This window comes from Neofelis nebulosa, chromosome 13 (assembly GCF_028018385.1).
Source record: "Neofelis nebulosa isolate mNeoNeb1 chromosome 13, mNeoNeb1.pri, whole genome shotgun sequence".
In the NCBI taxonomy this organism is placed as follows: domain Eukaryota; kingdom Metazoa; phylum Chordata; class Mammalia; order Carnivora; family Felidae; genus Neofelis; species Neofelis nebulosa.
Window position 1 is genome coordinate 80377438 of NC_080794.1, and position 21794 is coordinate 80399231.

General features: G+C 53.2%; 1 protein-coding gene across 2 annotated transcripts in view; it reads left to right on the forward strand.

The window, feature by feature from the left end:
* Positions 1-21794, forward strand: part of GRK5 (G protein-coupled receptor kinase 5) — a 211585-nt gene that overhangs the window by 127382 nt on the left and 62409 nt on the right. For both annotated transcript variants that reach the window (XM_058697932.1, XM_058697931.1), the window contains exon 3: positions 18463-18575. In XM_058697932.1, the coding sequence (XP_058553915.1) occupies positions 18463-18575 (113 nt within the window). The remainder of the gene's footprint in view (positions 1-18462; positions 18576-21794) is intronic.

Here is a 21794-nt window from a genome sequence, read left to right on the forward strand (position 1 = left end):
GGGAATAGGGTTTGACCAACGTAACCATAAATGTAGGCGAAGCTTATTTACACTCTGAAGATAAAGCAGCAAACGGGAGACAGGGTGGGCTGTGGCCTTCCACTGCATTTGGAAGCTGTTCCCTTTCTCTGGGCAAATTCCCTGAAGTCCGAGACCATCCCAGCACAAGGAGGAAGCGCCTTCGGAAGGACCTGCATCATGTGTGCAGGTCTGCCCCCGGGAGATGGTGGCTGAGGCACACGTGGGAGTGGCCCACTGAGGTGCCTGCGCTCGGGGAGATGTTGCAGGGGCTGTGGCCCGTAACAGGGAGGGCGTCCCTCCAGCCCTGGTGGGGAATGTTCCATTCTGCTGCACACCTGGCTGTTCTCCAGAGATCTGTGTCCTGAAATTCGTTCAGTGTTAGCGATAGCAGCTCAAACTCAGCACCCCTGTGCCGGCTCCCGCCATTTACTGCTCTGCAGGTGTTTCTTTCCATGCGAGCAAGGGGCCCTTGGTTCCCTGCTGGCCACTCACCTCCCTGCCTGCCGACATGGCCATGTGGTGAGCCAGGGCTTCCCATCTTCAGCAGCCACAACATCCTCATGTGGGTGGCGGGGGGGGGGGGGGATGCTTCTTCACGCATATGCCCTGGCCCCTTGGGGACTGGATTTTAGATGGGTGTTGAGGCAGCCTTCTGAGCCAGGCTGGGCAGTGTCTGCTGAGGAGCTCCCATCCCCTTGGGGTGGCTGTGTCAACGACACCCCAAGGGGAGAGGCCTCAGTGTGGAAAGTATATGAGCTTTGGACATTGCTGCACATGGCCTGGAATGCTTTGGCCCCTTCTTCCCAGGCCCCGACTGATTTCCCCATTGTGCAGTGGGAAGGACCAAAGGGCCGGCTCTCCCCAGTTCCTGGAGCACCAGCCAGTGTTCTGGGGCCAACAGTGGTGAGGGCTGGGAGGCAGCATTCCGGGTTGGCTGCCCAGAGGGCATGGCTCGTCCCGACTTGGGTGCTGTGCCCACAGTAGCAGGTGGCTGTCACTCCCACGAACAGCAGGGTTCTCATTGCCATTGCTCAGCTGATTGTGCCTGGTACATAGCAAATGCTCTGCTTACGCCAGCTGCCCTGAGCATGTGATCTGTCTGGGGTCACCCAGAAGGTGAGTGGTGGGGCCAGGATTGGCCTCATGTCCATCTCACGCCCCGGCCCAGGCCCGCCTACCCGGCAGTGGGGCCACCTTCTCCCTGGACCTCCATAGGCGTCTCAGGGAGGCAGGGTAGAGGGTCAGTAGCTCCATTTCACAGACCCGGAAACTGAGGCCAAGGGATTTGTCACAGATCACTGAGCTTATAAATGACAGAACTAAGCCTCAAACTTTGCTCTTTTGATCACCCGCCCGATATTAGCCACGACCCGGGTTGCCATGAGAAAATGACACAGGCTCAGGGGCTTTAACAACAGAATTTATTTTCTCACAGTTCTGGAGGCTGGAAGTCTCAGGATGGGTTTCTGGTGAGACCTCTTTTCCTGGCTTGTAGATGGCTGCCTTCCTGCTGTGTCATCACAGGGCCCTTCCTCTGTGCTCATAGAGAGAGAGACAGCAATCTCTGGTGTCTCTTTACCTTCTTATGAGGACACCAGCCCTCCAACTAGGGCTCCATCCTTAGGACCAAGTTTAACCTTTACTATTTCCATAAAGGCCATATCTCCAAATACAGTTGCTTTGAGGGTTAGGGCTTCAACATGGTAATTGTGGAAGGGGCACGATTCAGCCCATAATACACCCTGAGCCCCTTTCATGGCTTTGAGCCCCCATATCACAGCAGGAAATAGGTGCTACTACATATCAAGGTACTCGTTTTTGAGTGGTGGTGCTGGAGCCTAGAAATGGGTTTGGGCCAATCTGAGAAGGCTTCCTGGAGGAGGAAGGGTGTGTGTGTGTGTGTGTGTGTGTGTGTGTGTGTGTGCGCGCGTGCACATATGCTAGACTTGGGTAGCATGTGCACTTAGGGGGAGTCTAGCCCATTTCAGGGAACCCCGTATACAGTCCACCCCAGTAACTCAGATGAGCTGTGGCTATTTCCCAGGAGCCACTTTCTCTCTGTGGCCATGGTAGGAGGGGACCGTCCGGTTCCTGCTTGGCCCAGCAAGGGAGCTGTAGCTCCATTCAGCCAATCAGGTGGCGTTTCAGGTCTTCAATGTGGAAGGGAGTGGGACTCCAGGTGGGCGGGGCGGGGCAAAGGCAGGCGGAAGTAGAGCCAAGGACCCGTGGAACCCCCTCCAGCAGAGAGAGACATCTGCAGGGCAGGGTGGCAGCCTGTGGTGGCCAGGCCCCTGCCACTGAGGTCCGGCTGCCGGCAAGGCCGATCCTTCCGTCAAGATGGACTGTGTTAGGACGGCATTGTGTGCACAGGCCCTTGCCGTGATCTCTCTTCTTCACCTCGTGTCTGTCCTCTGCCCTGAGACTCACACGCCAGAGTCAACTGGCAAAGGGAGTCCTCACTGCCAGGTGTAGAAAATTGAGATGTCTGCAGTGTCTTTGTTTCTGGAGTGAGGACAGTGTTCTTGGGGCAGGAGTGTGGGTTCATGCACCGAGTCCTATGTGGCGTCCAGAGAAGATCCAGGTCCCAGGCAGGGTTGCAGAAGGTATCAGCAAGGAGGCTGGGGGAGCTGGGGAGGCTGGGAGGCTGGGAGGCTGGGGAGGCTGGGAGGCTGGGGAGGCTGCGAGGCTGAAGAGGCTGGGAGGCTGAGGAGGCTGGGAGGCTGAGGAGGCTGGGGAGGCTGGGGAGGCTGGGGAGGCTGAGAGGCTGGGGAGGCTGAGAGGCTGGGGAGGCTGGGAGGCTGGGGAGGCTGCGAGGCTGAAGAAGCTGGGAGGCTGAGGAGGCTGGGGAGGCTGGGGAGGCTGGGGAGGCTGAGAGGCTGGGGAGGCTGGGGAGGCTGAGAGGCTGGGGAGGCTGAGAGGCTGGGGAGGCTGGGGAGGCTGAGGAGGCTGAGAGGCTGGGGAGGCTGGGGAGGCTGCGAGGCTGAAGAAGCTGGGAGGCTGAGGAGGCTGGGAGGCTGGGGAGGCTGAGGAGGCTGGGAGGCTGGGGAGGCTGGGGAGGCTGCAAGGCTGAAGAAGCTGGGAGGCTGAGGAGGCTGGGGAGGCTGGGGAGGCTGAGAGGCTGGGGAGGCTGGGGAGGCTGGGGAGGCTGAGAGGCTGGGGAGGCTGGGGAGGCTGGGAGACTGGGGAGGCTGAGAGGCTGGGGAGGCTGAGAGGCTGGGGAGGCTGGGGAGGCTGAGAGGCTGGGGAGGCTGGGAGGCTGGGGAGGCTGCGAGGCTGAGGAGGCTGGGAGGCTGGGGAGGCTGGGGAGGCTGCTCTTTTGGTGGAACTTCCTATTTCTCACATTTCCTCCATGAAGGCCCCAGGACCCAGCCCTCCCCCAAAGTAGAGTCTGTGAGCCCATCCATCCTGGGGGTGCAGAGCCTGGTTTTGGCCTCTCTCGTGTCTGTCCCTCAGCTTAGCTCACTTGGGCCCCTGGTGGGCTCCAAAGGTGTTCAGTAAGTTGCTCTTTTCAGAGTTTCGACCCGAGCCTGTCTCTGAGGGGAAACTCCATCCTGAAGTACCGGACGTGGTTGCATCCCCCTCGTCATGGGAATATTTATTCTCCCTGCATCTCCCATCCCTTATATTCCTCCTCTGCACCTGGCCCAGGGCCCTTTGCTCGGGGTCATGCTCTGTTCCCAGGCCCTGTGTCTCCCCGGGTCTCTCTTCCTCCCTGATGGAGGCCCCGAGTGTTTCTGAGCCTGTGTGTCCTTGCTTCTCTGGTGGGAACTGGTCGCTTCCTCTTAAGGGAAGAGCGAGTTGCTGGCTTCCCTCTGTTTCCCAAGGGTGAGCCTCTCCACTGCCACTTTATGACCTTGGGCAAGTCCCTGAGGCCGGCTGTGCCAGGGGGCGGTACTCTCCACCCGCAGGGTAGTAGTAAGTGAGAGAGTAGAGTCTTAAAGCATTGGGCTCCTAGTAGGTGCCAAGTACCCGTGTGCCCACCACGGTTTGAGTGTTCTGGAGTCCGGTTGGTGACCGTGACCAGATGGCCACTCACACGTGTCAGTGTATGGCCTCTGCTGCTGTCTGACTGTCTAGGTGGAGAGGCCTCATCTTCATCATGCTTGAAATCATTCCCTTCTTCAGTAAGCGCCAGCCACCGTCCATTCATCCGTGCTCCCATTTCTGTGAGCCTGCCTTGCACCAGGCTTTGCTCTGGGGAGCACAGTTAGGAATCCGACCGAGTGGGGCTTATGCTCCATATCCAGGCAGCAGGTGGGGAGGGAAGTAAATCAAGCAATCTTACCCGGGCCGATCTCGAAGATCACCAGGAGCCCGGGTGTTGAGTGCCAGGAGCCCGGGCTAGGGGCCCATGCTGGTGCCCAGCACCAGGTGAGGCTCAGAGAGGATTCAGAGTTGAAAGGCAGCTTAGCTCTTGGAAACATGGGCTCCAGCTGCAGGCTGCCCCCACTCCGTGCTCTGTGACCATCAGAGGCGGTGATCCTGCAAGAAGGAAGTCAATATTTAAAAAAAGGAACGTCAGTTCTTAGGAAGCCCTTAGTTGCCCTGTATACAATCTTGCATTTAGCCACTTACATAAAGCCTGGGGTCAGAGGCTGCCTGGATGTCTTCCCCTTGAGTACACACACCTCACCCACCTTCCCAGGCAATATCGGCCCAGGTGCTGGTGTGGCCAGCTTGGGATTGCCCCTTGCCTGTGTCCTTCGGAAACCCTAGAGACACATGAGTCTGATGTGGCCGGGAACAGGGGCAGTTTGCACAACACATGCATCTTGGGAAAACAAATGTGGTTCTCCATGTGCTCCCTGGAGTTCCTGGAACCAGAGTGTTTATTTTATGTAATATACAGCAAAACCAGTTCTGTTGACTTCAGAACCTTCCAGCATCCGAACGATAATTTTTCCTCAAATACTCTTTCAGTGTGGATTACTCAGAATATCGTAGGGAAGGAAGACTGAATTGTGTTCGCTGGGGAGGAAAAATGTTCTGCATCTCAGGCTACCCTCTTTCGAGATGAACACAAGCTTTTTGAGACTCGGGTGCCTTAAATCCATCAGGGAAACAGTCCTGCATGTGCTCACGTGTAGGGCCTGCCAGAGGAGTGGAGGGCCCCTGGAGCCTTATAACGGCAACCTGGGTCATGCCGAGGGAGGTCGGGTGGGTATGTTGTGTGGGAAGCAATGCCACGGTCTCCCACTCTGCGGCAAAGGAGCATGTGAAACAATGCTTGATTTAGATGAGGCTGAAGCGGGCGAACATTGGTTCTGGTTAAGCCCTCTGTGGCCATGCGTGTTCACACTCTTTCCTGGCTGAGCAGTGAAGGGGGTGGGTGCAGTGGATTTGGACAGGAGTACCGGCGGCGGCTGCTTATGACAATGGTGGATAGGTCGTATTTACTGAGGGTCTAGCGTGTGCCAGGCACTGTGCTAAGCGCCTTGATTGAGCCATACCTATGAGGTAGGTCATCGTCTCATTATCTCTGTTTTAGGACCAAGAAAATGAGTCTCAGGAAAGGTCATACAGCTAGTAGGTGGCTGGATCAAGCAGCCTTGATACAGGTTCTGCTGCTATAGCCAAGACCCAGGCTAACACTGGTTTAAACAAGGTGGAAGCTTATTTCTCTCTCCTGGAACAGTGCTTGGGTAGGAGCCTAGGGCTGCTATGGAAGTTCTGTATGGCTATTCAGTTCCAGTCTCTTCTGACTGTAAGGTGTTTCCTTCTTCTTCATGGTCCCAGGTGGGACCCCACAGCATCTGCCTTGTAGGCGTGTGTGTCTATGGGAAGGGGGACAGTGAAGGAAAAGGCACACGCCCTTTCCCTTGAAGGGCATAACCCGGAACTAACTTGGAGCCTTTGCTTCTGCACACATTCCTTTGACAACTTGGTCATATGGCCACACCTAGCTGCAAAGGTGGCTGGGAAGTGAGTTCCTCCTTCTGCCTCTCACCTCTCCACTGCTTCTCATCCTGGAGGAGTTCTAGGTTAGCTCCAAGGAAAAGAGCCCAGAGCTGGACCGGCTTCTTGGATGCTTGGGGTAGTAGGTGTTTCTGGTGATCACTTGATCCTCTGGCCTAGCACAGCTCAGGGCACCAAGTAGGTGCTCAGTAAATTAATCTTAAAAGAAAGGTGGGGAAGGGCGTCCTGGCCTGTCAAATCCAATCCCAGCTAATGAGTTGAACAAAGCTGGATGCAAATATGAGGGAGCTGGAAACTTTGGGGACAAACTACCAGAAGGCAGCCAGGTCCGGGGGGATTCCCTTCCACAGTGGAGCTCTGGAGCTGTTTTGGTCTGGATCAGAGGTTCAGGGTATCCTGTTGGCTCCCTGGCTTTACCCCAACCGTGAACAACGTCTGTGAGCTGTGCTTCAAGTTGGAAATTTGATTCCGAGCCCCCTTTGGGAGGAACTGGATTCCTTCGTAGTGGTGGACACTTGGGCTGTGCCACGTACATTCCTGACTTGGTTCCAAGTGTGCATAGGTCCGGTTTGTCAGCTACTGGCCCCCAGGCGGACCCTGTCTGTAAGGAAGGTTCTCAGCCTCCCTCCTGCGGGCCTCTGGTCGCCTACTTTAGCTGGCCCTGACTCAGCTAGAGCAAAATGCAGTTACAGGCTCGCCTGTCAGAAAGAACCCAGGTCCCCACTACGAAGTCCTCGGAGGCTTTCTGGTACAGCATGCTAAGAGCTGCTGAGAGTTCCCCTATCCCTTTCACCACTTACATTTTCTGAGCAAAGCTTCTTTCCGTGCAGGTGCTCAGAAGGAAAAATAAGTAAGCATTGGAGGTTCCAGTGTGGAATTTTTCAATCATCTGAACATTGTTCTTGGCAAGGAATAATTTAAAACAAACAGCCGTTATGGGTTACATTTTCAGACCAGTTAGAAATAGGAATATTCTCTGATCATCCCAGTCACTTCTTTTTTTCTGTTCCCAGTTATCTGTCTTGTGCTGAGTCGCTGAGGAGGATCCCTATTAGGCTTAACAGCAGTTAAATATTTGTCAAGCTGTCTGTCACGAGCCTGGCAGCCAGAGGGAAGGGAAAAAGCATTAATGGAGAGCCGAGCTCCAGGCTGAGCCGGTGCTTACGTGGTCTAGACAGTTAAGAGATACGTGGGGCCCTGAAAAAAGAAAGAGAGAAGGGACGAAAGAAAAACATGTGCTTTTGGGTCCTGCATGCTTTGATTCTGTACTTGGATGTACAGAAAAAGAAAGCTTCAGTTGAAAATAAGTGGTTTTTGGCAAGAAGCAGTTGCTGCACGTTGCAAATTGATTGTGCTCTTCTACTTAGATAAAAATGAAAATGCATGAGGTATTTTGCTTTTTTTCTTCTTGACGATTAAAAGCCTCTACTTGGCTCCATGCAGAGACGGCCCTTGAAGATTTATATGAGGCACCTGTGTGGCATCGATTACAGGTCTTCAGGCTGCCAGAAGCAGCTACACTTGCCCGCGCACAAAATGCCAGATCCCAAGAGGGACTTTTAAAAGACTCGACTGGGCGTCTCTGTGCCAGGCCTGGGTGGGACCCTTGGGTGAGGGTCTTTGAGTTTTACTAAACGACTTCCACTCCCTGATCACTATTGGAACGTCCGAGGCGGCTGAGCGAGCCCTGAGGTGATGGATAAGATGAGACCCTTTCCCTACCCGGGCCTCAGTTTCCCCACGTGGGAGGTGAGGGTGTCAGACTGGCTTTCCTCCAGGTTTTCTGCAGAGTAGATGGCCACGCTCTGCAACATGCCCTTTCTCCAGCTCTGACATTATTGCATTGTGAAGGGGGGGGCCATGTCAGTGCTGGAAAGGGGCTCCATTTCCAGTATGGCAGATCCATTCGTTAACTTGACCCAGCGCAGGGAGGAATTTGGAAACAGGTATGTTAGGACATAGCCAATGGCTAGCACATTGATGAGTTAGGTCGTTAATGTATTCTATTCATTCACTCGTCGAATGTTCCTGCGCCACGGCTCCAGCCAGGCTCGGTGCCAGGTGCTGGGCTTTGCAGGGAACAAGGCAGCCTGGCCCTGCCTGCTCCAAGTTGGGTCTGGCCCTGCTTGGACTTCTGTCCTGTTGGCTTAAGGACTTGCCTCCGTGTAGGTCCAAGCCCAGGAATGTGCTATGAAATGCAGTTCCAACACCCTATTAAAAGCCAAGCATTTACTTCTAGACACCAAGGACTTTAAGACTTCTATCTTCAAGGAGCAAGGGATTTGTTTTGACAAAAGAAGTATAAACAGGATCCCAGTGAATAACTTTTCTCATGGCTGCTTCTGCTTCAATCAATCCTATATTTATTGGTGACCTCATAGTGTCCAGACTGTCCCAGACTCTACAGAGGATCCAAAGGGGGGGTGGCAGCGGAGAGAGAATTTACAGTTTGCAGCTCAGCCGAAGAGGCAAGGCCAACTCTGGGGATAAGAGCCTGAGGAATGAGACAGCACATAAGTTACGTGATCACAGGTGTGCTGCAGGCCTCGGAGCTGAAGGAGCTCAGAGCCAGGGAGGGGACAGCATACTTGGATCAGGTGTTCTGGAGGAGGAGAGGAGAGAAGGCATTCCAAATCATTCTCCTGTGCTGGCCCAGCCCGCGGCGTGTAACTGTCCAGCTGATAGCCAGCCGCTGAGCTGTCATGGCTTTTCCAGTACTTCGTGTGTGGAGGCTGGAGCTCCCAGGCTCAGTGTGCAGAGCAGCCCTGGGCCCGTGATCGTGGGACGACCCCTGGCCATAGGGAGGTCCGGGTTACAGGGGTGCCCCATTCCCCATGGACCCCCCAGAAGTTGCCAGATGGTGCCACCGGTGAGATCTCGCCCCACTTCTCGGGGTCTCGGGTCCTTGCCTGCTGCTGCTGTGGATCCCTGGAAGCTAAAAGTTCCAGAACAGTTGTCCCACTACCAGGAAGAGCTGAGTTCAAATCCTGCCTCTGTCATTTGCTGCTCTGTGGCCTTGTGCTAATCCTTCTCTGTGCCTCTGTTGGCATCTAAAAATAGGTTGATGATAGCATCCTTTTCATAGGCCTATTAGGAGGACTGCAGGAAACAAGCATGTAACATGCCTAGCAAGGTGCCTGGGATACAGCAAGCAGCCCATTCACGTCAGCTATTATTGTTCCTACTATCGTCGCTCTACATCGGGTGGCAAAGTGGGAAAGCCGCTGCCTGGCCCAGAGGTCATCTCTTTCTGGAAACTAGCTCTGCCAAACACTCTAAAAGTCCATGTCTAGAATCCTCACCCCCTTGAGCTGTAGCTCAGCCAAGCATTCTGAATCGAGACTGCAGCTTTCTCTGTGTTAGTTTCTGCGGAAACAACATGCCTCTCCCGTTTCTTGTCTGGAACATGGACATCGGGTGAACTCTGTGCCGTGAACATCTTCCCCGCTCTAGCCCCTCGTGCGTCTGGGGCTGACTTAGGCAAGGACGGCTTGATGGGAGCTGTTGACATGGTTTCACGTTTAATTGCCAAAAACTTGGATCGGGTTCCAGTGGGCCAAGCCCTCCGGGGAAACAGTTTAGGTGCATCATGTGACTGGTATTCTGGGAAGTCATAAGGTAGCGGCTAGAGGAAACCAGTTTAACTGCAAGAAGGCTCCGGGACCAGAGAATAACTGTCACCTGACATTCATTTTCTGCATCCCAAGAATGAGGACCTAGGAGCAGATATTACAGAAAGGCAGGTTTGACCTCACAATAAGAATGGACTGTTAACATGATGTTGACAAAGGGCACTGGACACTCTGCAGGTAAAGCGCTTCCAGTTCCTGGAAGTGTACAAACTCAGGTCGGCTGAGTCTCTGATGGGGCTCATGGCAAGAGGATTATTGTAGCTGGGGGTCTTCAGACCCTGAGACGTCACGACTTTCGGGAGGTCATCAGTTGCTTCCACCTTCCCGGGCATTCATTTCTCAAGTGACCTTGGCCAGCACAGCTGTGAGCCTCACTGGGCCCTGGCCCCCGGCCCAGGAAGAAGCAGCTGCCTCTCTGTATAGAGGCTGCTATTTGCCTTGGCCCCTGCTTGCCCAGCCATTTCCTGGCCCCGCCCTGCCGTGGCTTTTGCTTCATGAGCTCATAGCTCCAGGTGAAGCCAGTCCCCGGGGCCCTGGATGGCGCAGCCCTGGAGGCTTCAGGGCCCCCACACCTCCCAGGCCAGCGCAGCTCACAGTAAGGGTGGGCCAGGCATCGCCATCGAAGAGTAAACCAGAAAAGCCCTCGAGAGAGACTGAGGCACAGAGAGCAGGGAGTAACAACCCCAGGGCCTCATGGCAAAGTGTAGTGGGCTTTGATAGAAACCAGGGCTCCCGGCCCCCAGACAGCACCCTTCCTGGGCCTTCTGGACATTTTGCCTCTAAGCGTGTGCTTGCTCTGTTCCTGCGCTGGTCACAGTGCAGATGTGGGCAGGAAGGCACCTTTGTGGGCTGCAGGCCCCGAAGGTTGTGTGCTCTACTTGGAGTTCCGATGTTGGAGAAAGGCCCCATGCCCCGTGGTGTCTCCATCCCCACGAGGCTCCTCACAGGAACTGCCAAATTGGGAGTTCATTTAAGCTCCGCTCATTCATCAGGCTCACTTTGTAGAAAGGGAAACCAAGGTCCAGGGACAATAATAATGGGTCTGAGGTCATAGAGGGGTCAGAGAAGGTGCTGGAGGCAAAGTCCAGTCCCCTGGCCCCATTCCTATGGCTCTGGCTGAGCTTTCCGGAAAGCAGGGCTGGGCAGGACCCCACGTTCAGGCCCACCTCACTTCTGGGGGCTCTGGACCCACCCCGGTGTCCCCTCCGAGCATAGCACGCAGCCTTGCCTCGGCTCGGGCGCCCTGAGCCCTTTTGTTTCTCTTGGACTGAAACCCTGCTAGGAACGACTCTGTCCTCTAGTTCTACAGGGGGACCTTCATTTCTGGCAGATCACCCACTGGGGGGTGTGTCAGGGGGCGGGGTGTGGGCCCGAGACGTCTACTCCCCTGTTTGGCAGCCAGTGGCCTCCACGTCACATTGATTTGTTCATTCCCTGGTTCCATCTTTTGTCTGTTGACACATACACCTGCATTTCTGCTCCAGCCAGGCACTGCTCCAGGGGCTGGGGCTGAAATGTGAGCTCAGACCTTACGGTTAACACAGAGCCGGAATCACCCCGGAAGCTTTAAAAACCCCTGACGCATCTCCAGAGATTTGATGCAGTTGGCCCGGGCATGGCCTGGGTATTTCAGTTCCTAAAACTGCCTGTATCTGCATGGAAATTTTTTTTTCAAGGAGAAAAGAGCTGGTAGAAAGAATGTGATTGTAGAGAATAGCATCCTCAGGCTGGTTGTGGGCAGAGTGGGGCAAGGGAAGGCCTTGGGTCACAAGGGAGGGACAGCGTCCACCATTGGTGTTGCTGTCCCGGTGGCCAGCACCACAGCAGGCCTGGCACCAGTGTCCAGAAGGTTGCATCGCAGGCCACTCGGGGTGAACACGGAGTGCCCATAAGACCTGCATGTGACCCGGGTCCTGCAACTAAAAGGGGGACATGTCTGGTGGTTACAGCTCCTTTGCTTCCAAGGGCCTTCTTGGTCTCAGTGATTTTGTAGCTGTGTTTTTAGAACAGGTGCTCTCCCCTCGTTTGCAAAAATACTGAAGATCTAGACACATAGAAAGAACCAGAGGTCACACATCGGCGTGTCTCCCGTTTTGCCGGGAGCTTTTCAGGAGCTACCACGGCTGATATACCGGGGGCCTTCCTGCTAATGCCCCTTGGTTTGCCTCGCTCAGCTAGCGCTAGCGTGGAAGGAAGGCTTCCAGTCACAGAGCAGTGGGCTCACAGCACAGGAGAGGGCTCGGAGCACAGTGGTTCGGGACTCTCATCTGGTGGGGGCAGGTAGAGGAGCCGGGCCTGGAACCCGGGTCCCAGCTCGGCCCCCGACCCTTTCCAACGTGCTACGCTCATCCCAGCTACTGCCTGCACAGTGTCTCTGTCCACCTGGCTGCTCCCTGGGTCCACCTGCACCACCCACTCCTCCGCTTCCCCACCCAATTCTTAGTTTCATCACCACTGCAAGGGAATATCTAAATTGTTTGCTTTTCTTGGCCTTGAGGATGAGGGAAAGGTCATTGCCTGACTCTGGGGCCCCATTATTGCCCAGAGGGCCCTGCGGCGACAGCATATGCTCTGTGTCCTGTCCAGCTCAGCCCCAGCTCCTTCCCAGACTCGCAGTAAAACTCGAGACCAGAATGAGGGGGACAAGAGGCCCAGGAAGATGGGGCTTGGCTGGGGTGTGTTTGTGTAATGTGCCATATGTCATTTTCTTTTCACATAAAAACATCTCTGTTGAAGCAATAGGAACCCGCTCAGCTGACCAAATACCAAATGTTTCCCTTCTCCTCTCTTGCTCCTTCCAAGAGGTGGGCTGTGAGGAATTGCCGTTATCCGTTATCCGTGATGCTATCTCGCCTTTCAAACGTCAGAGAGCTTTTTCCTTAGAGCAAGCACTTGATTGTTTTTTCCAGCCTTGGCAGGAATTTTTAAGAGAAAGCTCTCTTCAAATCACTTTTCTGTTTATTGTTGTAGACCTGGGGTATGGCAAAGTGAAGGGCTCGTGGCCCCTGCCTAATCCACTCTCCTCACATCTGTTTTCCTAAATTACCTTAGGACACATCAGCACCTCCCCACCCCCCGAAAAAAAACAAAAACCTAAAAACAAAACCAACCCCCAAAACCTGGTATTTCGGAAAAAACAATGTTAAATAAAACAAAATGAAACAAAATGAAGTAATATAAACCTCCAGTTGGTAGAAAAATGGCTCCAGAAATCGCCTTTGGGGCTCCCCCCGCCCTCCAACCCCTCATGTACAATAAACATGTGGTTTCATTTCCAAGGGCTCCGGTGTTAGCGTTTGCATTTCCTCAGGAAGCCGCCTTTCTTGCTCTTACTTCTGAAATGGAACGTGCATTTTCATTGGCCCAAGTTCAAGGAGCGCCTGGGGCAACAATGAAAACAGTCCCAAGCAGGTTTCAGTCAGCGACACCCCCCCCCCCCCCCCCCCCCCCCCCGCAAGCTGTGACTTCTCCTTGCTCCCCATCCGTGAGGGACAGAGGCCAACTCTCCCAGCCGGGGGCAGAGGGTGGCGGCCTCGCTCACTTGGGTCTGTGGCCTTCTGAGGGGAGCCACGCTGTCCTCGCTGCCTGCGTTCTGGCCTTCAGTTGGGAAAATCTGGTTGCCCTCCAAGCATCCGCATACCACAGCTCTTAATTAAGAAAGTATGTTCCCATTTCATGTCACTCGAAAAGAATGAAAACAGTGACAGCATTTATTTATCTGCACTATCAATATCATTCCTGGTTCTGAGTCCACCGGGGGTTATGAGTCTTGAAGGAATTGACTGGGTTGTGAGAGCCTAACCTCGGCCATGTGCTGTGGGGCCATGGCTTCTCTCTGGGAGGGAGGCTCCAAGTGAGGCAGAGGAGGGCCGGCAGCGCCCTGGCCCCTGCCCTCTCCCAGCCGGGAGTCCACTGCTCAGCGACAGGAGGGGCGGCCTTTGCCTTCTTTGGTGTGATGTGGAGTCCAGTCCCCTTTCACTGGCTACCTCCCATTTTCTTTCTGAACCTTCCGAGAAGTAAAAGCCACCATTTCTTGAGTCTTCTAGAAGAGCTGCGATCTGTCTGAGGGGCGGCTTTTCATGTGGGACCTGCCAGGTGCTGACACAGGGCAGGGGCTCTCCCGTCTTGCTAATCCCCCCGGGCGGCCTCGGCCTAACCCAGCGTGTCCGGGTGAGACGTGAGGCGGCTGGGCCCCTGTTAAGAGACTTGCCCGAGACGATAGAGCAAATAAGTCCACGGCGGCTGCTGGAACAGAACACCACAGACTGGGGATTTGAAACAACAGACATTTCTTTCTCACAGCTCTGGAGGCTGAGAGTCCAAGATCAAGGTGCCGGCAGGTTCGGTGTCTGCCGAGAGCTTGCTTTTCTGGTTCACAAACGCAGAAGTGTCCTCGCATGGCAGAAGGGGTGAGGGAGCTCTCAGGAGTCTCTTTTGTAAGGGCACTAATACCGCTCTTGAGCGGGCTCCCTGCTCGCCGCCCCATTGCCCAGCATCCTGTGCGCTGTACTTGAATAATATGTGCTCTAATATGATCCGTGGTGGGACACTGCATCCATTCCAGTCTCCTTGGCCTTGGAGCCCAGCCCTTTCCTGGGCCCAGCCTGCCTTTGCAACATATTATCTCCCACCACACTCCTGTGTGCACCTAGGGGCTGGTGAACCCAGCCTCTCCCTGGGGCACTCAGCCCTTTGATCAAGGACACAGCTCGCTGTCCTAGAGCTTATAAGGGGCCTAGAGCCTTCCCCATGTCCACACCTTCCTCTAGATATGCTCCAGCCTGCCATATCCACTAGACCTCTGTTAACCACAGCGAAGGTCGGATGTCATGTCACACAGGCCACACCCCCATTCTTGGTCTCAACTGACCACCAGCTGTTAACGCTAAGCCCATTACTGGATCATTAACCGGCCAGTAAGTTTAAGATATGTTTCCTCCCACTCTTCCACACACCCCCCAGTTGTTGAATTCAAGAAGAGAGGCTTAAAGTTGAAGGAACCTTCTTGTATCAAAAATCAGGAGAGCTCGGATGACAGTTTGTTAAATGAAGGACCCACAAGAGTAAAGCTAGAATAATTAGATGATCGGTGGGTACTTTGGGATAGAGGAGCCCGATGCTCCCTCATAACTTGAATAACGATAGCTTCTTTCTGGCTTGGAGGGAAGGGCCAATGAGACACATAGCCCAAAGCAGGATTTTCACGTTCTAGAAGAGTGTGTGTGTGTGTGTGTGTGTGTGTGTGTGTGTGTGCAGCACGTGCATGCCTGTGTGCATAACATCCCAGGGTTCTCTCAGCCTGAGAGATAGAGAGATTCAGAGACAGAGAGAAAAAGCTCTGCCCTTCTTTCCTGGAAGATCCTCCCCACCAAGCCCAACAGATCACACTTCGGAGGAGGGGTGTGGGCAGGGCCCTTGCAAGCTGGGTTCCAATGACAGGGAGGCTTCTGTGGAAACCAAGAAGAAAGGTCCCCTCTGCAGATGTATTACAGACCTCCCTGTGCTTCCAACCTGTATGGTCTGACTTTGCAGAAGCGACCAGCACCTTGGGTTTGCACTTGCCAATTTGCATCTCCTCCTGTCATTCTGATCAGTTTCCAAATTCATAGGCTCCCTTCTATGGCCTCCGTCTTTATTTCTCAAGGAACCACAAATGTTGCATTTTGATTTTGGTGGTGGTGGTGGCGATGCTTCCTCAGAAGATAAGCCCATTTATCTTTATAGAAGCCTGAGAAAAGAATCCAAATAGATGATTACCGATTGTTTTCTTTCTTTCCGGGCTTCCAGTGAGTGGCTTTCTTGCCTGGGATCCTCTGTACAGCTGGGAGAGGCATGGAACTGAGGTGCTGACAGCTTGTGTTGGAATCACATGGTGTTTACTGTGCTGCGAGTTTATAACAGTCTTGTTTCCATACTGACAGCAAACGCCATATGGAGAGAAAAAATCCTGTCAGATGAACCCTTAAGGAATCACAATATGGTACATGAAATCTCTTAATTGCTTTTGGAAATGGGGAGGGGCCCATCGTTCAAATCACATCAGCCATGCGGTTCTCTCTGCCATAACTGAATAAAACCGGAGTTGGACACAAGGTACTTTACTTCCATCCTGTCTGTGCTGGGAAGGTTTGGCTGATTGGGAAAGGATGAGGTAGCTTTCTTTCCTCACCTCGGTGGGGGGATCAGGTTCAGTGGGAGGCAGTGAGAACGCAGGCTGTATCTACAGGGCATCATGCTAACAGGTGCAGGCCACAGACCTGTCACCCTCTTAGCTCCCTCCCTCCCAGATTCCCTGCTGTGGCTGATGATAACACTCATCTAACTTGACATTTTATTACTGTCACTTGGGATCTTGTCTGCTCACGCACACATTCCACCCTGTTCAACAGAATCCAGGCCCCCTGAGGGCTGGGATTGCATCCCGTTCCCTCCCCCCCACACACACACACACCAATTCTGGCACACATCGAGGTGGGTTAAATGTTTGTTGGAGTGGCCATTTGTGAACCATCTGTGCATGGAAAGGTAAGGGAGTTCAGGCAGCAGTCCAAGGCGAGTTTCATCCCCGAAACCACTTGACGAGGGATCAAGAGGGGGAACTTGGAAGGTGGCTATCTGTGTTGATCAAAGCATCCACTCAGGAGAGAATGAGAAATTTTTGAGTGCCTTACACAGTGTACTTAGAACTGGTGACTGCCCACAAAAACAGTTCCTGCCTTCAGCCAGTTTACCCATGAGAGGAGAAGTGGGCTATAAAACTCTCCAGCCTGTATGCCTAGGCACTTGCTCTTTTGGTTGCCGGAGACACAAACCCAACACCAAATTACTTCAACATTCTGTCGGGTAAATAAATGTGCAGGCACCAGGCTGGCCTTGGTGAGGCTGGCTTCACGGGCTCCTGAGATGTTCACACCACGGGGTTTCTTCCTTGGGCACTCAGTCCTGCTTTCTCCCCTGCTTCATCCTCTGTGGGTTCTCACTGCCCAGTGGGAAAGACAATTGTGCTAGCTCTTGGTGGACTGGTCCTAAGACCTCGGCATCCAGAGGAGAAGCAAATGCCCTTCCTGTAACTTCTACAGGACTCCCACCAACTCAACTCTTGTGCCCTGGAAATGGAGGGCTCTGATTGGCTAGCACTGAGTCACATGTCTGTTTTTGAACCTATCACTGTGGCAGAAACAGGGACCTCTTATTGTTTAGGGCTGAGTCAGGTGCCCGTCCTTCATCCGGTCTTGTGGCTGGGAGATGGGGGCTCTGATTGTAGCACAGGGTCATGTGCCCGTCGTGCGGCTCCCTTGGAACCCAGGGCTGGATTTTTGCGGACTCAGTGGAGATTCCTTGAAGGAATGGAGATGGAACAGACCAAAAACCCGACAAACACAATGATGACATGGTGTTTAGTAAGCACTTTCTATGTGTTATGCTCTGTTCTGAGTCTTTCCTATGCATTGTCTTAGTCCTCATGACAGTCCTAGAAGATAGGTATGACTACTGTCCCCAGTTTACAGATGGAGAAACTGAGGTATAAAAGTGTTAAGTCAGTTGCCTCAGGGCACAGGCAGTGACTGGTGAGGCTGGGGTTTGAACCCAGGCAGTTTAGCTCCCGAGCCGGTGCTCACAGCCACCACTCTCCTTTCAAGTCAGAGCTTTACTTTCTGTAAAGCTCTTTGGGTGTGAAAGTGAATTGACGTGATGGTGGCATGCATATCCTTATTGTGTTCCTGATGTCCAGAGGAACCCCCCCCCCGCCCCCCGCCCTTGCTCCTCCTCTGCATTTGAGGAGGATACAGTCGTTCCTTCTGGTTTGCCCCTGAGGTCACCTGACTGTTTCTAATGCAGCTGCACAACCAAAGATCCAGTGTTCAGTGCTTGAGAGGGCAGGAGGCACCGTGTCTCAGTCAGTCCTCTGAACATCTTTCTGGTCAAAGAAATCACCTGTGGAGGCTTTGGCATCATTAAGGAAGAACCAGAAGATCCCCTCTCCCCCATCTTACTTCCAACGTGTGCCTTTATTTTTCAGAGGAAGACTGAGGCCTAGAGAGCAAGTGAGTTGCTTAAAGTCACATAGCAGGTCATTGGCTCACACCCGGTCTCCAGGCGTCCAGGCTTGGAGTGTTACACTGCATTTCCTCTTTAGAACTCTCTTGGCTGCTGAGTGGCTGAGGGCTGGTCACTTCTCGTTTCCATGCCTCTGGCTCCTCAGCTGGAAGATGCAAGGTTTTCATAATTTGAAATGCTTTGAATTATAAGTAATTTTGAAATCAGCTCATAAATCAACTTTTCGGATGTGGTTTGAGCTGCAGGCATGGTTTGATCCAGAGATTCATGACACCGTGAGGACACGGTGGTGGGTGTCATTTTCCCAGCTCTGACCTCTTCTGTGCGTGAGCCTCATTATCACAACAACTTTCCTTGCAGGGTCAAGAACACGGCAAGTAGACCCTGGCCTCACCCCCATGCACCCCAACACCCAGAGGGAGAAAGAGCACTTCTGCTCGGTGTGCCCAGGCACAGTCTGTGGTCCACTCTGATTGGAACTGGCTTGGGTTACATGCCTGCCACCCTTATCCAGTCACTAACTGGGGAGTGTGACAGGGTGATCGGCCACCCAGGGCGTGGAGGCATCATCCCCAGAACTGCTGGCATCTGGCATCAGGAAGGAGGAGTGAGCTAGGAGCTAGAGTTTGGGTCATAACCAGTCCTTCCTCTACACCGCCCTTGTCCCCTCTGAGTCTGCACAGCCTGGAGATAAATAAGGGGTCCTGAGAATTTGCCAGTCATCTTGCTCCATCCATCTGGGGCTCTGGAGCCAGGTGTGGGTTGATTGGACGGCCCAGCCTGGCTCTCTCCTGCATCTCACCACATTCTTTTTTTTTTTCCCCTCTGTTTCCAGACAGAGATTACTGCAGTTTATGTGACAAGCAGCCAATTGGGAGGCTGCTTTTCCGGCAGTTCTGCGAAACCAGGCCCGGGCTGGAGTGTTACATTCAGTTCCTGGACTCAGTGGTAAGTCCCTGCTCCTGGGGAGGCCCTGTGGTCCTCTGTGACCAGTGATTGTGTTTGCCCAAAGGAGAAGATAGACCACATCGTTTATAAGGGTGAGAATGGAATTGTTGCTCAAGAGATGTCCCGTGCAGACTTTGAGAGTACTGACTTGTCCGCAAGTCTGCACCTGCTGGGTGGCCACGGGTGACCCGCCTTCCTCTGTGGGCCTCGGTGACTGCTGCTTTAAAGTGAAGCCCTGTCAGTTCTCTGATTCTGGGATCCTGGGTTAGTATACCAGGTAGTGCCTGAGGAACTTGGATGACACCCCAAGATGACGCTTGGATTCCGGGACCCCTTCTCTTGGCTGAAAACCCGTTTTCTGAAAGTCCAAAGCTTGTGTTTGTGTACCTGTTTACTGTCTACTTCTCTGCTAGAATGCAAGCTCCCTGAGGCCAGGACCCTGAGATTCCTAGCACAGGGCCTGGCACCTACAGGCATTAAGTGAACTTTTGTGGGATGAACATGTGTTGGTCATTTCAAGCCAATCTGACAGTTGCTGGCTCCAGCGCCTGCTGGCATGTGTAGCTATGTTTGATACCATATGGAGACTTTCTTCGGGTTTCCTAGTCATTGGTTTAACAAACGGTGCTTGATCTGCATGGGCTTTTAGGACAGGGTGTAGGAATGAGCAGGAATTTCTCAGCACTTGTGCAGGAAGGCCTCTCACCTCAGCCTGGAAGACCGCCCTTTGGGTGTCTATCCAAGGAAGGTGGACAGTGGGTGGGAGGGCAAGGAATGGAGACCAGTCATGAAAGGAGTGGGGTATTTCCAGGCTCCCGAGAGACCGCTGTTTTCTAGCGGCCCTAATGCCACCCTTGGCTGCGGCCACTCTGACCTCTGTCTCGGTTTGGGGGACAGCGCTGTGGGGCCCAAGTTTCTGTGTCTGCTTCAGGGTCTCAATGTGGATCTGTAGATTTGCAAGCCAAATTGCCCACTGAGCGTCTCCGCCAAAAGTCGCCTTCCCCCAGATCCCCAAAGCTACCAGGCCTGACATGTTCCCTACTCCAGTGACCAGCACCCATAGTCACCCAAGCCTGAAATCTTTGCAATGTCCTTGACCTCTCCATCTTCCTCATCTCCTCCCCCATCTAATCAAACACCATGTGTTTGGTTCCTTGGCCTCCCACGGACCAGTTCCCTCCATCACCTCTGTCTTGGTCTCAGTGGAGGCTCCCAGCATGTCTCACATAAGCGACTACGATGGTTTTCAACCTTGGTTGAGCAGTAGAAACACCTGGGGAGCCTTCAAAAAATACCAGTGCCTGAGCTGAAGCCCAGACTCATTAATTTGAATCTCTGTGGGGTGGAGGGTGAGAGCTAATATTTTCATAACTTCTCATAGTTTCAAACTGTAAAAAGTAAAGTCAAAGAATAGTCTATGCGCCCTTCACCCTGCTTCAACAATTACAAACTCTTGGCCGGTCTTGTTTGACCATGTCCTCCCTGTCTGTAGCATTTTGTAGTAAATATCATATATATTTTGCCCGTGAACATTTCAGTAGGTATCCCTACATGATAAGGGCTCTCTCTCTCTCTCTCTCTCTCTCTCTCTCTCTCACACACACACACACACACACACACACACACACACACACACACATCACCACAATACCCTTAGTGCAGCTCTAAAAAAGTAATTATTATCATCAAATATTTGTGTTTAAATTTCCAACTTTCTCATACTTTTCATAAATGCATGTTTTGACAGGTTATAACCATCTCCCCTTGTTCATCCAGAAGAGTGACCCATAGTCTGAATTCTGCTCTGTCACCCCATGTGTCATGTAATAGGTTTCTCTGTGTTGCTTATAAATTGCTCATCGAATCTAGAAACCTGATCATATTCAGGTTCCCCTTTTTTTCGCCCCCCCCCCCCCCGCAAGGGCTGGGGGACTGACTTCATAAGTGGTTTTGTGTTCTTCCATCAAGGGACATTACTATCTGCTTGTCTTTCTTTTAGAGATGGCAGCAGGTTTAGGTATTCAGTGCCTAAATCTGTTGATAAATTAGGGGTTGCAGCATGCTGACACTCTAATTTTGTCATTCCTTCTTCATTTGCTAACTGGGTGACAGTTCCTTTCAATTACTGTTTGGTTACCCACTGATAAAGTTCGTTCATTCTATCCCTGTATTTATGCTTTTAAAGTACCAAATCAGTTCACCAGCACCCTTCTGTAGTAGTAACCAACTTGTTTTGAAGGTGTGGATTTAAACACAGATGCATTTCGATGCATGGTGGTTGATTCTCCATGCTCTCATTGTTGGCCCCCAGGTTGGCTTCTGAGCCCTTGAGAAGACCCAGGAGTCATGGACAGTCTCTTTGCTAAGTGGTAGGATGTGATGTGACAGCTCATCTTGTATGTTTCCTGCCCTAGACGTAGAGTCCATTGTATCTCCAAGGAGCCCTGGTTCCTTCTACTGGGAAATGGTACTTGGAGACCACAGTCTGGCACTAGGGGTGCTCATTACCAGTGGATGGGCCCTTATTTCTAATAGACATTGGTATTTTCCAAGCCACCCATGACTGTACTGTGTATCCAGGGCTGGGGGACATGGACAACCAGGATAAAGTCCACGTTCTGAGGCCGAATACCAGGCCTCCCTCTGACAGGCCCCCGAACCTGCACTTTCATCCTCGACCTTCGCCTGGGTCTTTCTTGAGCTGTGCGTTCCGGCCCTGCCACCTGACTTGCCACCACAGAGGCTGAAGTCTCTCGGCCCCGGCTCCCTCGCTTTCGATGCCTGAAATGCCCCCCACCTCCCCTCTGCCTGTTGAATGCCTGCTTGTTGTCTCGTACCCTACTCTCAGAAGCATTCCCCAACACCCCCTCCCTGCTGCACCCTCTGCTCTGGGTCCTCCCTCCAGCACGCACCCGAGCCTCAGTACTGGGCTGTGCTGGCAGAATGGTATGTTAGTAGGGAGTGCGGGCTCCAGAGAAAGACTGAAGGAACCGGCTGGTGGGGAGACCTTGGGCCGGGAGACCTTGTGGAACCCTCTATGAGAGTTAGCCAGGTGAGTGTGTGGTGGAACAGCATGGCAGGCAGGGGAACAGCTAGTGTGGCGGCCTGTAGGCATGGAATCTGTGGCTGGAGTGGAGGGAGCAAGGGCAGAGGGGGGTCTAGGAGAGGTGTGGTCACGAAAGACTTTGTGCCATTAAAGAACTTTGACTTTGAGTGAAA